Consider the following 16,722-nt stretch of genomic DNA (forward strand, 5'->3'; position numbering starts at 1 on the left):
TCGTCCTGCCTCCGATCTCCCTCATCCACGTGCTGGCCTCCACCACTTGTTAATTTTACTGAATATGTGGAAGCTCTGCGATGCCACCACCAAACAACTGAGTTATTTTTACACACTGGCCAGCATCTGGCCAATCCAACACCTTTCATTGTTTATACCGTTACAAAAAAAATAAATAAAAAATCATCGGGCCACCGAGCAAATGCCCGGTATGCCCGGTGGCCAGTTCAGCTATGGCCGTGCCATCAGTTAACCCTTTGTGTGCCAACTGTGGCATGCGTGCCTAGGGTTGCCGACCCCTGGGATACGCCCTCCCTGCCCAGTGCACGCTCCCGACGCAGGGGGAACAATTCTGTTGGGGATACCTATCTTGGCACAGCACCAGTAACGAGGGAGAAGGAAACTGGTGGGAGCACAGCTGACACTAATCACAGGAAGGATACAAGGAACATGCACAGGAAAAGGGACTGTCAAAATGACACAGGAAACTAACACTGAGACGAGCAAGAACAGAAACGTAAACAAGCACAGAGATAAGACTGAAAGGGGAACAAAACATCGGGAAGAGACGTGATGTAGTTTCCAGCCAAAGAAAACTTAAGCCTGAGCCAGGCACATGCAGAGGAGGGCAGGGGGCAGAAGGGGCTTGGGCACCTTCCCCTTTCCTGCTGGGCGCTCCAAGTGCCCTTTTCTTGAGCCTTTTTTATTTTATTTTATTAAAATGTTTTTCATGTGTGTGTGTGTGTGTGTGTGTGTGGGGGGGGGGGGTGTCTTGCCTGTGCCCCTCAACAATAACATAACTATTAATCTCAGTTTTTCTAAATAAAAGGATCTGGCTTGCATCAATCACATGATGACGTTGACTACGAGCGTGCTGTGTGTGAAACAGTACGACAAACATTACCTGCCCTAGATCTAATATTTAGCGTATGTAATTCTATTTTAAATCCTATCTGTTGAAATTAAAAACAATATAATTTAGATTCCAGTTATTGCTATTTTTGACAAGGAGAGAAACCTCTGTGCTTTATTTAGATGCTACATGCTTCATCCAACAATTAGAGATTTATGGCTGATCATTAAGAGCCACCAAAAAGAAATCTTTTTGCAGCTGTAGCTGAAACAAGCAGAACAGATATTATTAAAAAAAAAATACACACCTTAATTTGAGGTAGTCTGAAGAGGGCGGTAGAGACCTGTGGCAGACAGAGTTCATGTCCTCTTCTGTTACCTGTCCTATGCCCTTTGCTGCAGAAGTAGCTACACTGTGAAATCTAACTGTACAATTTCCAGAAACAATAAAAGATTTATCGTTCTTTGAAAGTGTTGTGTATAATTCATCAAATGAAAAGAGTACACTTAAATGACTGTTTATAATCTCTAGCCAGTATTACTAGTGCATAAAAGCTGAAAGTAACAGCAGGACAACTGGAAAAGGGTGTTGTTTGGTGCCTGCTAAATAAGCAGCTAAGATTCTTTTGCTATTATAATTGTTTTATTTTTACAAATAATTATAATAACAACAACAACAACAACAATAATAATAATAATAATAATAATAATAATAATAATAATAATAATAATAATATTACTTTATCTTTATCTTACTCCTCTCTGGCAGCCAGAATGGGTTTCATTCTTCTAAAACTTATTTTTATTATTTACATTTTTAAAATTATTTTGAATTTTTTTTTACTCTGAATTAAGAAACTGCTTTATTTTAAATTCGATTTTTATTCAGTGTTCAGTGCTATTTCTGCCAATTCCTTTTCCATTTAAACTTTTGTTAATTTTCTAAACTTTATTTAGAAATACTTTTTATATTGTGTGTACGGTTATATAACATTTTTTCTCATTGGTACATCTGCTGTGCATGTAGTCACTGGTTTTCTGTACTAAATTCTAGCAAGACCTACAGTGGAATTCTTTTTGCATAAATTTTTAATTTCTACTGATATAAAACCGAGAAGAAAACATTGGTCAAAAAGTAATATACAATGGTAGAGTTTGAAGAAATTCAGCATTGTGTGCCGAACAGTTTCTCCCTTCTTTATGACAGTAACCTGGGTAGGAGCAAAATGTGCCAAGCATGACATTACTCTACTGCATGCCAGCTTCACAAATGTTTGTCAGCAAAACTTTTCTGTACTACAAAGAAAAATCAATCTCATTAACAGAGATGGATGAATATTATGGATAAGTTAAATAAATTAGGGTTACAAATTATGTAATCGTTCATGTAACATTTTAAAAACAAGAACAACAGCCTAATGCATCTTCTCAATTATTTCATCTCAGGAAGAGTCTGACAAAGAATATGAGTATTTAAAAGCTCTTTATTTCAAAGTGGGGTTTTGTGTATTTAACTACTATATAATATAAACATGAATTAATCATTAAATAAATATCATACTATAATAAATATACAAGTGACAAAAAAGTGATGCAAAATGAAAGTGATCAAAGACATTCAAATAATAATATCATGTTGAATAACACAATGTTTCAGTAAGGAAGGCCAGAAATAAAACAAATAGATACTTATCAAACTGTTTGAAGCATTAAGGAGTCAACAAGTACTTAGCCTTTTTGTTTTTTACAAATTATAATAAAATATACAGGTGACTCTAACATCCAATAAGTTGGACTGTGACTTAATAATATAAATGGAATAGTGTTTTTATTAATTGTTTTAAGTGATATGGAATCTCTTGGAGCCACAAATTGCTGTGTCTTTGCTCGCTTAGAACGAGCCCTAAACAAATACAAAAACTAGTTAAATATCAAGTTGTGACTAATTACAAAAATCAAACATAGTCAAGTGAACAAGTGAAGCATTAATGGGAAAAGAAAGCAACATCAAGAAGCTCCTCATCAGTTTAACATGGATGTCCAGGTTTCTGGTTCATGTCCAATAAATAATTCATAAGCCATTTTTCAGGAAATAAAAAAAACAAACAACAAAGGAAAAACAATGAATACTTTTTTCAAATTCCATGTGATATAATCAAGAACAGTTTATGCACAGAAAACGATTCCTGTAAAAAATGGTGAAAAGCCAGATCGCTCATTAAGTTTCGTTGTGTGCAGTAACTGGAATACAATTCCAAAAAAACACAAAACAAAAAACAAGTCATTGCCATTGTATGGTCAACTCTGTGTGAGTTTTTACTAACTGAAGTTGCTTTCACTGTCGTACTGGTAGTAAGGGTTATCGTAGCCTTGGCTCTGAGCGTGTGGTTTGATCTGGGGTCGTTTCACAGCGTAGAGGTTGTTCTGATGTTGAGCCTGGGAGTTTGTGTTATTTTGGTCACTATATAACTCCTGCAGAGGGAAAACAATACAATTACTTTCACAGTGAAATGAACAACAAACGACATAAAAACGAAAAGCTTCATAAAATCAGGGAGAAATGCAAATCGAAGCCTACATCTCTATGGACACACAGAGACATACTGTCACAATCCTGGGTCTTTTGACCCAGCGTTTTGAGTTTTAGTTTATGGTTTATGTTTAAGCCCTTCAGGTTTTCTAGTTCATTTTTTATCATGCCTAGGTTGTTATAGTTTGTTATTAGATTCCCCTTGTGTCTTCCACCCCTGTTAAGTCTCCCTTGCCCTTCATGTGTTTCATGTCTGTGTCTTACGTTGTCAAGTTCAGGTTGTGATGTCTGCGACTTATGTTTCTTTTTTTATTTTGAAGAGATCTTGTGTTCCTGTGTTCATCGCGTTTAGTTTTACTCTTTTCCTGCGAGTTCATTATGTGCATGTGGGTTGTGCTGTTTTGATCTTTATAGTTATTATTTCCCTTAGGCTTAGTTCTTGTAATATGGCTTCACTGTGTTCCATGTTGTGTCTACTGTGCCTTTCTGTACCATGTTTCAGGTTCCTATGTTCTGTCTCCCCAGTTGCTGTTAAGTTTACATGTTTAGAGTTCAGTCAGTGTGTTTCCTGTTTTATTTTGAAGGTCTCATGTCAGTGTTTCTAGTTTTGCTTCCCTTGTCTTGTCCAGTCTGATTACTCCCAGCTGTGCTCTCCTTCTGTGTCTCAGTTCCTCGTTATCCCTCAGTGTATTTAAGCCCTGTGTTTCTCTTTGTCAGTGTCGTAGTCTCCCTCATAGCTGTATGAGTTGCCATGTGGTTTCATGTATGATTTATTTGTAGTTTTCCCAGTTTAGTTTTGTTCTTTGTTTCCTTTCCAAGCCTGCAATAAAGCAGTGTTTTGAGTTCACTTTTGTCTCGGTGAGTTTTGCGTTTGGATCCTTCTCTTGCCTGCACACAGCTGAAACATGACACATACTCACCGAGCTGTTGTCCACAAAGACAGGGCTTTGTCGACTGTTTGAAGTTATCTCCAGGTTGGTTATGCTGATGGTGGTGGTGGAGTTGGTGGCTCGTGGGAGTTTGGGCGCACCATTGGAAAAAATTGGCAGGGTAGTGAACCCTTTAAATGTGAACGAATCCTGGTTCATGTATGGGTTTTCTATATCTCCATCTTTGCCGGTTTTGGAGATTTTCTTTGAGGATCTGATAACAAAATGGTAAAAAAGTATTACAGTTTACTATTACAGTGTTCATCAGGCATTTGCAAACTCTTACATTTAAAATTTGTAATAAAGATGTGGATAAATTAATGTTTAAAGTGAGTGGATGGGTTGGTGGGAAACTTACATGGTAGGGATTATTGGTAGAAGGATGAGGGCTATGAGCAGCAGTCCCCCAAGAACAGAGCCCACAATTACCAGAATGAGCTGCCAGTCTAATAAAAAACAACAAAGATTTAAGTCCTTAACTAATTTAAGTCCTTAACTGAATTCCCTTTGGTTGAAAATCAATTTTAGTATTTGTTGTCAATACTCGTTAGGGTTTTTTTTTTTTTCAAAAATTATGTTTCAGTTTTCACTTTTAAAAACATACACTATACTCACTTTCACTGCATTCCAAACCAGAATAACCAAACGAACATCTACAAGACAAAAAAAAATGTTTATTTTAGGATTTCATTTACCCAAACTTACATCAATGCTGAACATACAGAAGGAGGAGCACTTACTTCACACATGTATTATCTTTAAATCTGGACCCACTAGGACAAGCTGTGAAAATGATGAGACAGTTAAAGAAGTAGATAAATAACTATTCAAAGAAAAACACACACACGGAGAGATGTTTGCTTGTTCACCAAGATATCTTACCAGTGCACATTCTGTCACTGAAGTCTGTTTGCAAATGTTTTTCCAAACAGGTACAGCTGTAAGCTCCATCCTGTGATGTGCAGTTTGAAGTTTTTACATCACAAGGGTTTTCAGCACACAGGTCTGTTGCTTTAAATAAAGGAGAGAGTGGAAAAAAGCTTTAGCTCATACAGCTTAAAGACTGAATACAAAATGTCCTCAGCAGTTACATAAGTCAGTAACTAACATGTCATGATGTGAACTGTGGATTGGAATATACAGTCTGCAGTTTAGTTATACCATTATCATTAGGACTTCATAAAAGTTTATCTAAATTATAGTTTCAGTTCAAAGTTCAGAGTAGAAGCAACCATGAGCAAGAATTTGGCAAAGATCCAAAACTATTTATAAAGGGCTTTGGTGGAAACGGTTCGATTCAGACCGAAACGTAGATATAGTATAAAGGATTCTGAAACACATCTTGTCAATTATATTCTTTCTGAAAACAAATCTTTATCTTGTGTGAGTCTTGTTTTAGAAACATATCAACATAGAAGTTACTGGAAAAACACAGTGTGCTAGAATACAGGTAATAAACTTACGCTCAAATGTTGCCCCACTCAGCACACAGTTATCACAAGTATTGTTTTCTAACTCCTTTATAACATCATCTTCTTTGATTTCAGAACTGGCTTTGAAGATGATCTGTAGTACAGCAATGATCCCTGGGGGTGCCCTCAGCATACGACTGGCGCTTGGCCTGTTAAGACAGAAATCACATTTAGTGATGATTGCATCCTTTATTTTTTCAGGATAACACCATGTTAGTGTACAGTGATTCGAAATAGGCTGAAAAATTGTAAGGTAAAAGCTGTTGTCAGTCTGAGACTTACAAGAGTTTCAGCACTACAGAGCCAGAGTAACCGTCCTGCCCTTTATAAACTTCATCCAGCTGTGTTTTCAAAAGAAAATATGTTTTGGTCAAGATGAATAAGATATAATTATTTTTTAACTTAAGCTTAAATTTAGCTTGTAAAAATGTCAAAAAATGTCCATAAAGACACATTTATTGATAGAGAGTACTAACTGATTACTTACCGCAGCAACAATTTCATCTGCAGTTTCTTTAAATTCCTTTGATGTGGTATCTTTCATTTTTTCATTAAATGGTTTTCTCAGGGAAAGTTTTCCAGGGAAAACTTTGGCTGAAAACAATAAAGCATCATCAGAAGAAACTCAAAATCGAATAAAATTATACTTTATCCTGTCATTAACTTGCTGACAGGAGGAAGATTTATCCCAGTGTCATACAGTATCTCTGTTAAATATGACGCTACAACTAGCAGATACTTAGCATTATGACAGGAACTGACAGCTAACATAAAATCTTCTCTGCTTGCCTGGCAAATACAAGGCAACAAGAATATAGTTCAAGATGTCACTGCTCCTGCCCAAAATTAATCCCAGACAAATAAAAGATGAAACAAAACATAATCTGCCTTTCCTACTTTTTTTTTTGTTTTTTGCATGGAATAAGTAGACCAAATCGAAAATATTAATTAGTGAACTAGCTGTTTGTCAGATTTAATAATTTTGTCACTAAGCTAGGCTAACAGTTTACTAACCTTACTTAGTGTTTATGCTGGGAAATGGTTAAGGGCATTTTCATATCTATAGTATGTTTACTCTGGTACAAATTGGTTAATACGTTTGTAAACTTGGAGATTTTTCCCTTGGTTTGGTTTGTTTTCACACAGAAAGAAATCCAAGTACATGGGACATTTTATGACAAGGGAGAAAAAATTAAAAAATAAGCACCTGTTTAGTTCAAAAGGTGCTTATGGTTTTGAATCACCGATTCTTCACTAACACTAGGTAAGACTTGTAAGAAGTTGACAGCTGTTGTAGACAAACAAATAATTACCATTTTCACATCTCAGGGTGATATTATTGTAAAAATCACCAGGCAGACACTTGCATACAAATGTGTGGTTGGCACGGGCTTCACAGGTGCTTCCAACACCACATGGATTTGAAAGACAGGGATCTTCAAAGTGGAAACAAAAGAAAAAATAATATAAGCCTTTGAAGCATTATGTAAATACTTGGACTGGATACAGATAACATTATACATTTTATACAGGCTACTGGCCACATTACCCGGAGATGCTGAAGTAGGTGGAACCCCTGTTGCTGAACTTGATGGATCCGATGAAGTGGCTGGGGCGTCTGTTACTGCAGGTGTAGGATCTGATGAAGTAGCTGGGGCGTCTGTTACTGCAGCTGTATGATCTGGTGAAGTAGCTGGGGCGTCTGTTACTGCAGCTGTATGATCTGGTGAAGTAGCTGGGGCGTCTGTTACTGCAGCTGTATGATCTGGTGAAGTAGCTGGGGCGTCTGTTACTGCAGCTGTATGATCTGGTGAAGTAGCTGGGGCGTCTGTTACTGCAGCTGTATGATCTGGTGAAGTAGCTGGGGCGTCTGTTACTGCAGCTGTAGCATCTGGTGAAGTAGCTGGGGCGTCTGTTACTGCAGCTGTAGCATCTGGTGAAGTAGCTGGGTCGTCTGTTACTGCAGCTGTAGCATCTGGTGAAGTAGATGGGGCGTCTGTTACTGCAGCTGTATGATCTGGTGAAGTAGCTGGGGCGTCTGTTACTGCAGCTGTAGCATCTGGTGAAGTAGCTGGGGCGTCTGTTACTGCAGCTGTATGATCTGGTGAAGTAGCTGGGTCGTCTGTTACTGCAGCTGTAGCATCTGGTGAAGTAGCTGGGGCGTCTGTTACTGCAGCTGTAGCGTCTGTTACTGCAGCTGTAGCATCTGGTGAAGTAGCTGGGGCATCTGTTACTGCAACTGTATGATCTGGTGAAGTAGCTGGGGCGTCTGTTACTGCAGCTGTATGATCTGGTGAAGTAGCTGGGGCGTCTGTTACTGCAGCTGTAGCATCTGGTGAAGTAACTGGGGCGTCTGTTACTGCAGCTGTATGATCTGGTGAAGTAGCTGGGGCGTCTGTTACTGCAGCTGTTACATCTGGTGAAGTAGCTGGGGCGTCTGTTACTGCAGCTGTAGCATCTGGTGAAGTAGCTGGGGCGTCTGTTACTGCAGCTGTATGATCTGGTGAAGTAGCTGGGGCGTCTGTTACTGCAGCTGTAGCATCTGGTGAAGTAGCTGGGGCGTCTGTTACTGCAGCTGTAGCGTCTGTTACTGCAGCTGTAGCGTCTGTTACTGCAGCTGTATGATCTGGTGAAGTAGCTGGGGCGTCTGTTACTGCAGCTGTAGCATCTGGTGAAGTAGCTGGGGCGTCTGTTACTGCAGCTGTAGCATCTGGTGAAGTAGCTGGGGCGTCTGTTACTGCAGCTGTATGATCTGGTGAAGTAGCTGGGGCGTCTGTTACTGCAGCTGTATGATCTGGTGAAGTAGCTGGGGCGTCTGTTACTGCAGCTGTATGATCTGGTGAAGTAGCTGGGGCGTCTGTTACTGCAGCTGTAGCATCTGGTGAAGTAGCTGGGGCGTCTGTTACTGCAGCTGTATGATCTGGTGAAGTAGCTGGGGCGTCTGTTACTGCAGCTGTATGATCTGGTGAAGTAGCTGGGGCGTCTGTTACTGCAGCTGTATGATCTGGTGAAGTAGCTGGGGCGTCTGTTACTGCAGCTGTATGATCTGGTGAAGTAGCTGGGGCGTCTGTTACTGCAGCTGTAGCATCTGGTGAAGTAGCTGGGGCGTCTGTTACTGCAGCTGTAGCATCTGGTGAAGTAGCTGGGGCGTCTGTTACTGCAGCTGTATGATCTGGTGAAGTAGCTGGGGCGTCTGTTACTGCAGCTGTATGATCTGGTGAAGTAGCTGGGGCGTCTGTTACTGCAGCTGTATGATCTGGTGAAGTAGCTGGGGCGTCTGTTACTGCAGCTGTAGCATCTGGTGAAGTAGCTGGGGCGTCTGTTACTGCAGCTGTAGCATCTGGTGAAGTAGCTGGGGGGTCTGTTACTGCAGCTGTAGCGTCTGTTACTGCAGCTGTAGCATCTGGTGAAGTAGCTGGGGCGTCTGTTACTGCAACTGTATGATCTGGTGAAGTAGCTGGGGCGTCTGTTACTGCAGCTGTAGCATCTGGTGAAGTAGCTGGGGCGTCTGTTACTGCAGCTGTAGCATCTGGTGAAGTAGCTGGGGCGTCTGTTACTGCAGCTGTATGATCTGGTGAAGTAGCTGGGGCGTCTGTTACTGCAGCTGTATGATCTGGTGAAGTAGCTGGGGCGTCTGTTACTGCAGCTGTAGCGTCTGTTACTGCAGCTGTATGATCTGGTGAAGTAGCTGGGGCGTCTGTTACTGCAGCTGTATGATCTGGTGAAGTAGCTGGGGCGTCTGTTACTGCAGCTGTATGATCTGGTGAAGTAGCTGGGGCGTCTGTTACTGCAGCTGTAGCATCTGGTGAAGTGGCTGGGGCGTCTGTTACTGCAGCTGTAGCATCTGGTGAAGTAGCTGGGGCGTCTGTTACTGCAGCTGTAGCATCTGGTGAAGTAGCTGGGGCGTCTGTTACTGCAGCTGTATGATCTGGTGAAGTAGCTGGGGCGTCTGTTACTGCAGCTGTAGCGTCTGTTACTGCAGCTGTATGATCTGGTGAAGTAGCTGGGGCGTCTGTTACTGCAGCTGTATGATCTGGTGAAGTAGCTGGGGCGTCTGTTACTGCAGCTGTAGCACCTGGTGAAGTAGCTGGGGCGTCTGTTACTGCAGCTGTAGCATCTGGTGAAGTAGCTGGGGCGTCTGTTACTGCAGCTGTATGATCTGGTGAAGTAGCTGGGGCGTCTGTTACTGCAGCTGTATGATCTGGTGAAGTAGCTGGGGCGTCTGTTACTGCAGCTGTATGATCTGGTGAAGTAGCTGGGGCGTCTGTTACTGCAGCTGTAGCATCTGGTGAAGTAGCTGGGGCGTCTGTTACTGCAGCTGTAGCATCTGGTGAAGTAGCTGGGGCGTCTGTTACTGCAGCTGTAGCATCTGGTGAAGTAGCTGGGGCGTCTGTTACTGCAGCTGTAGCATCTGGTGAAGTAGCTGGGGCGTCTGTTACTGCAGCTGTAGCATCTGGTGAAGTAGCTGGGGCGTCCGTTACTGCAGCTGTAGCATCTGGTGAAGTAGCTGGGGCGTCTGTTACTGCAGCTGTAGCGTCTGTTACTGCAGCTGTAGCGTCTGTTACTGCAGCTGTAGCATCTGGTGAAGTAGCTGGGGCGTCTGTTACTGCAACTGTATGATCTGGTGAAGTAGCTGGGGCGTCTGTTACTGCAGCTGTAGCATCTGGTGAAGTAGCTGGGGCGTCTGTTACTGCAGCTGTAGCATCTGGTGAAGTAGCTGGGGCGTCTGTTACTGCAGCTGTATGATCTGGTGAAGTAGCTGGGGCGTCTGTTACTGCAGCTGTAGCGTCTGTTACTGCAGCTGTATGATCTGGTGAAGTAGCTGGGGCGTCTGTTACTGCAGCTGTATGATCTGGTGAAGTAGCTGGGGCGTCTGTTACTGCAGCTGTATGATCTGGTGAAGTAGCTGGGGCGTCTGTTACTGCAGCTGTATGATCTGGTGAAGTAGCTGGGGCGTCTGTTACTGCAGCTGTAGCGTCTGTTACTGCAGCTGTATGATCTGGTGAAGTAGCTGGGGCGTCTGTTACTGCAGCTGTATGATCTGGTGAAGTAGCTGGGGCGTCTGTTACTGCAGCTGTATGATCTGGTGAAGTAGCTGGGGCGTCTGTTACTGCAGCTGTAGCATCTGGTGAAGTAGCTGGGGCGTCTGTTACTGCAGCTGTAGCATCTGGTGAAGTAGCTGGGGCGTCTGTTACTGCAGCTGTATGATCTGGTGAAGTAGCTGGGGCGTCTGTTACTGCAGCTGTATGATCTGGTGAAGTAGCTGGGGCGTCTGTTACTGCAGCTGTATGATCTGGTGAAGTAGCTGGGGCGTCTGTTACTGCAGCTGTATGATCTGGTGAAGTAGCTGGGGCGTCTGTTACTGCAGCTGTTACATCTGGTGAAGTAGCTGGGGCGTCTGTTACTGCAGCTGTAGCATCTGGTGAAGTAGCTGGGGCGTCTGTTACTGCAGCTGTATGATCTGGTGAAGTAGCTGGGGCGTCTGTTACTGCAGCTGTATGATCTGGTGAAGTAGCTGGGGCGTCTGTTACTGCAGCTGTATGATCTGGTGAAGTAGCTGGGGCGTCTGTTACTGCAGCTGTATGATCTGGTGAAGTAGCTGGGGCGTCTGTTACTGCAGCTGTATGATCTGGTGAAGTAGCTGGGGCGTCTGTTACTGCAGCTGTAGCATCTGGTGAAGTAGCTGGGGCGTCTGTTACTGCAGCTGTAGCATCTGGTGAAGTAGCTGGGGCGTCTGTTACTGCAGCTGTAGCATCTGGTGAAGTAGCTGGGGCGTCTGTTACTGCAGCTGTATGATCTGGTGAAGTAGCTGGGGCGTCTGTTACTGCAGCTGTATGATCTGGTGAAGTAGCTGGGGCGTCTGTTACTGCAGCTGTATGATCTGGTGAAGTAGCTGGGGCGTCTGTTACTGCAGCTGTAGCATCTGGTGAAGTAGCTGGGGGGTCTGTTACTGCAGCTGTAGCGTCTGTTACTGCAGGTGTAGCATCTGGTGAAGTAGCTGGGGCGTCTGTTACTGCAACTGTATGATCTGGTGAAGTAGCTGGGGCGTCTGTTACTGCAGCTGTAGCATCTGGTGAAGTAGCTGGGGCGTCTGTTACTGCAGCTGTATGATCTGGTGAAGTAGCTGGGGCGTCTGTTACTGCAGCTGTATGATCTGGTGAAGTAGCTGGGGCGTCTGTTACTGCAGCTGTAGCGTCTGTTACTGCAGCTGTATGATCTGGTGAAGTAGCTGGGGCGTCTGTTACTGCAGCTGTAGCATCTGGTGAAGTAGCTGGGGCGTCTGTTACTGCAGCTGTAGCGTCTGTTACTGCAGCTGTATGATCTGGTGAAGTAGCTGGGGCGTCTGTTACTGCAGCTGTATGATCTGGTGAAGTAGCTGGGGCGTCTGTTACTGCAGCTGTAGCGTCTGTTACTGCAGCTGTAGCATCTGGTGAAGTAGCTGGGGCGTCTGTTACTGCAGCTGTAGCATCTGGTGAAATAGGTGGGGCGTCTGTTACTGCAGCTGTAGCATCTGGTGAAGTAGCTGGGGCGTCTGTTACTGCAGCTGTAGCATCTGGTGAAGTAGCTGGGGCGTCTGTTACTGCAGCTGTATGATCTGGTGAAGTAGCTGGGGCGTCTGTTACTGCAGCTGTAGCGTCTGTTACTGCAGCTGTATGATCTGGTGAAGTAGCTGGGGCGTCTGTTACTGCAGCTGTAGCATCTGGTGAAGTAGCTGGGGCGTCTGTTACTGCAGCTGTAGCATCTGGTGAAGTAGCTGGGGCGTCTGTTACTGCAGCTGTATGATCTGGTGAAGTAGCTGGGGCGTCTGTTACTGCAGCTGTATGATCTGGTGAAGTAGCTGGGGCGTCTGTTACTGCAGCTGTATGATCTGGTGAAGTAGCTGGGGCGTCTGTTACTGCAGCTGTATGATCTGGTGAAGTAGCTGGGGCGTCTGTTACTGCAGCTGTAGCATCTGGTGAAGTAACTGGGGCGTCTGTTACTGCAGCTGTATGATCTGGTGAAGTAGCTGGGGCGTCTGTTACTGCAGCTGTTACATCTGGTGAAGTAGCTGGGGCGTCTGTTACTGCAGCTGTATGATCTGGTGAAGTAGCTGGGGCGTCTGTTACTGCAGCTGTAGCATCTGGTGAAGTAGCTGGGGCATCTGTTACTGCAGGTGTATGATCTGGTGAAGTAGCTGGGGCGTCTGTTACTGCAGCTGTATGATCTGGTGAAGTAGCTGGGGCGTCTGTTACTGCAGCTGTAGCATCTGGTGAAGTAGCTGGGGCGTCTGTTACTGCAGCTGTATGATCTGGTGAAGTAGCTGGGGCGTCTGTTACTGCAGCTGTAGCATCTGGTGAAGTAGCTGGGGCGTCTGTTACTGCAGCTGTAGCATCTGGTGAAGTAGCTGGGGCGTCTGTTACTGCAGCTGTAGCATCTGGTGAAGTAGCTGGGGCGTCTGTTACTGCAGCTGTATGATCTGGTGAAGTAGCTGGGGCGTCTGTTACTGCAGCTGTATGATCTGGTGAAGTAGCTGGGGCGTCTGTTACTGCAGCTGTAGCGTCTGTTACTGCAGCTGTATGATCTGGTGAAGTAGCTGGGGCGTCTGTTACTGCAGCTGTATGATCTGGTGAAGTAGCTGGGGCGTCTGTTACTGCAGCTGTATGATCTGGTGAAGTAGCTGGGGCGTCTGTTACTGCAGCTGTATGATCTGGTGAAGTAGCTGGGGCGTCTGTTACTGCAGCTGTAGCATCTGGTGAAGTGGCTGGGGCGTCTGTTACTGCAGCTGTAGCGTCTGTTACTGCAGCTGTATGATCTGGTGAAGTAGCTGGGGCGTCTGTTACTGCAGCTGTATGATCTGGTGAAGTAGCTGGGGCGTCTGTTACTGCAGCTGTAGCGTCTGTTACTGCAGCTGTAGCATCTGGTGAAGTAGCTGGGGCGTCTGTTACTGCAGCTGTAGCATCTGGTGAAGTAGCTGGGGCGTCTGTTACTGCAGCTGTAGCATCTGGTGAAGTAGCTGGGGCGTCTGTTACTGCAGCTGTATGATCTGGTGAAGTAGCTGGGGCGTCTGTTACTGCAGCTGTAGCGTCTGTTACTGCAGCTGTATGATCTGGTGAAGTAGCTGGGGCGTCTGTTACTGCAGCTGTATGATCTGGTGAAGTAGCTGGGGCGTCTGTTACTGCAGCTGTAGCATCTGGTGAAGTAGCTGGGGCGTCTGTTACTGCAGCTGTAGCATCTGGTGAAGTAGCTGGGGCGTCTGTTACTGCAGCTGTATGATCTGGTGAAGTAGCTGGGGCGTCTGTTACTGCAGCTGTATGATCTGGTGAAGTAGCTGGGGCGTCTGTTACTGCAGCTGTAGCGTCTGTTACTGCAGCTGTAGCATCTGGTGAAGTAGCTGGGGCGTCTGTTACTGCAGCTGTAGCATCTGGTGAAGTAGCTGGGGCGTCTGTTACTGCAGCTGTAGCATCTGGTGAAGTAGCTGGGGCGTCTGTTACTGCAGCTGTATGATCTGGTGAAGTAGCTGGGGCGTCTGTTACTGCAGCTGTAGCGTCTGTTACTGCAGCTGTATGATCTGGTGAAGTAGCTGGGGCGTCTGTTACTGCAGCTGTATGATCTGGTGAAGTAGCTGGGGCGTCTGTTACTGCAGCTGTAGCATCTGGTGAAGTAGCTGGGGCGTCTGTTACTGCAGCTGTAGCATCTGGTGAAGTAGCTGGGGCGTCTGTTACTGCAGCTGTATGATCTGGTGAAGTAGCTGGGGCGTCTGTTACTGCAGCTGTATGATCTGGTGAAGTAGCTGGGGCGTCTGTTACTGCAGCTGTATGATCTGGTGAAGTAGCTGGGGCGTCTGTTACTGCAGCTGTATGATCTGGTGAAGTAGCTGGGGCGTCTGTTACTGCAGCTGTAGCATCTGGTGAAGTAACTGGGGCGTCTGTTACTGCAGCTGTATGATCTGGTGAAGTAGCTGGGGCGTCTGTTACTGCAGCTGTATGATCTGGTGAAGTAGCTGGGGCGTCTGTTACTGCAGCTGTAGCATCTGGTGAAGTAGCTGGGGCGTCTGTTATTGCAGCTGTATGATCTGGTGAAGTAGCTGGGGCGTCTGTTACTGCAGCTGTAGCATCTGGTGAAGTAGCTGGGGCATCTGTTACTGCAGCTGTATGATCTGGTGAAGTAGCTGGGGCGTCTGTTAGTGCAGCTGTATGATCTGGTGAAGTAGCTGGGGCGTCTGTTACTGCAGCTGTAGCATCTGGTGAAGTAGCTGGGGCGTCTGTTACTGCAGCTGTATGATCTGGTGAAGTAGCTGGGGCGTCTGTTACTGCAGCTGTAGCATCTGGTGAAGTAGCTGGGGCGTCTGTTACTGCAGGTGTAGCATCTGGTGAAGTAGCTGGGGCGTCTGTTACTGCAGCTGTAGCATCTGGTGAAGTAGCTGGGGCGTCTGTTACTGCAGCTGTATGATCTGGTGAAGTAGCTGGGGCGTCTGTTACTGCAGCTGTATGATCTGGTGAAGTAGCTGGGGCGTCTGTTACTGCAGCTGTAGCATCTGGTGAAGTAGCTGGGGCGTCTGTTACTGCAGCTGTAGCATCTGGTGAAGTAGCTGGGGGGTCTGTTACTGCAGCTGTAGCGTCTGTTACTGCAGCTGTAGCATCTGGTGAAGTAGCTGGGGCATCTGTTACTGCAACTGTATGATCTGGTGAAGTAGCTGGGGCGTCTGTTACTGCAGCTGTAGCATCTGGTGAAGTAGCTGGGGCGTCTGTTACTGCAGCTGTAGCATCTGGTGAAGTAGCTGGGGCGTCTGTTACTGCAGCTGTATGATCTGGTGAAGTAGCTGGGGCGTCTGTTACTGCAGCTGTATGATCTGGTGAAGTAGCTGGGGCGTCTGTTACTGCAGCTGTAGCGTCTGTTACTGCAGCTGTATGATCTGGTGAAGTAGCTGGGGCGTCTGTTACTGCAGCTGTATGATCTGGTGAAGTAGCTGGGGCGTCTGTTACTGCAGCTGTATGATCTGGTGAAGTAGCTGGGGCGTCTGTTACTGCAGCTGTATGATCTGGTGAAGTAGCTGGGGCGTCTGTTACTGCAGCTGTAGCATCTGGTGAAGTGGCTGGGGCGTCTGTTACTGCAGCTGTAGCATCTGGTGAAGTAGCTGGGGCGTCTGTTACTGCAGCTGTAGCATCTGGTGAAGTAGCTGGGGCGTCTGTTACTGCAGCTGTATGATCTGGTGAAGTAGCTGGGGCGTCTGTTACTGCAGCTGTAGCGTCTGTTACTGCAGCTGTATGATCTGGTGAAGTAGCTGGGGCGTCTGTTACTGCAGCTGTATGATCTGGTGAAGTAGCTGGGGCGTCTGTTACTGCAGCTGTAGCATCTGGTGAAGTAGCTGGGGCGTCTGTTACTGCAGCTGTAGCATCTGGTGAAGTAGCTGGGGCGTCTGTTACTGCAGCTGTAGCATCTGGTGAAGTAGCTGGGGCGTCTGTTACTGCAGCTGTATGATCTGGTGAAGTAGCTGGGGCGTCTGTTACTGCAGCTGTATGATCTGGTGAAGTAGCTGGGGCGTCTGTTACTGCAGCTGTATGATCTGGTGAAGTAGCTGGGGCGTCTGTTACTGCAGCTGTAGCATCTGGTGAAGTAGCTGGGGCGTCTGTTACTGCAGCTGTAGCATCTGGTGAAGTAGCTGGGGCGTCTGTTACTGCAGCTGTAGCATCTGGTGAAGTAGCTGGGGCGTCTGTTACTGCAGCTGTAGCATCTGGTGAAGTAGCTGGGGCGTCCGTTACTGCAGCTGTAGCATCTGGTGAAGTAGCTGGGGCGTCTGTTACTGCAGCTGTAGCGTCTGTTACTGCAGCTGTAGCATCTGGTGAAGTAGCTGGGGCGTCTGTTACTGCAACTGTATGATCTGGTGAAGTAGCTGGGGCGTCTGTTACTGCAGCTGTAGCATCTGGTGAAGTAGCTGGGGCGTCTGTTACTGCAGCTGTAG

At 45.7% G+C, this 16,722-nt stretch overlaps 1 protein-coding gene across 1 annotated transcript in view; it reads right to left on the minus strand.

Moving 5' to 3' along the window:
• Positions 1-2,348: 2,348 nt before the first annotated feature.
• LOC143420001 (mucin-13-like) overlaps positions 2,349-16,722 on the minus strand; it is a 35,801-nt gene continuing 21,427 nt past the window's right edge. The window contains exons 2-12 of the mRNA XM_076887867.1: positions 7,333-7,506; positions 7,097-7,219; positions 6,271-6,377; positions 6,066-6,124; positions 5,775-5,932; positions 5,194-5,322; positions 5,052-5,094; positions 4,927-4,964; positions 4,670-4,757; positions 4,303-4,525; positions 2,349-3,324 (exon numbers count right to left, since the gene is read on the minus strand). Coding sequence (XP_076743982.1) covers positions 3,172-3,324; positions 4,303-4,525; positions 4,670-4,757; positions 4,927-4,964; positions 5,052-5,094; positions 5,194-5,322; positions 5,775-5,932; positions 6,066-6,124; positions 6,271-6,377; positions 7,097-7,219; positions 7,333-7,506 — 1,295 coding nt within the window. The 3' untranslated portion in view covers positions 2,349-3,171. The remainder of the gene's footprint in view (positions 3,325-4,302; positions 4,526-4,669; positions 4,758-4,926; positions 4,965-5,051; positions 5,095-5,193; positions 5,323-5,774; positions 5,933-6,065; positions 6,125-6,270; positions 6,378-7,096; positions 7,220-7,332; positions 7,507-16,722) is intronic.

This window comes from Maylandia zebra, linkage group LG8 (genome assembly GCF_041146795.1).
Source record: "Maylandia zebra isolate NMK-2024a linkage group LG8, Mzebra_GT3a, whole genome shotgun sequence".
Lineage (NCBI taxonomy): Eukaryota > Metazoa > Chordata > Actinopteri > Cichliformes > Cichlidae > Maylandia > Maylandia zebra.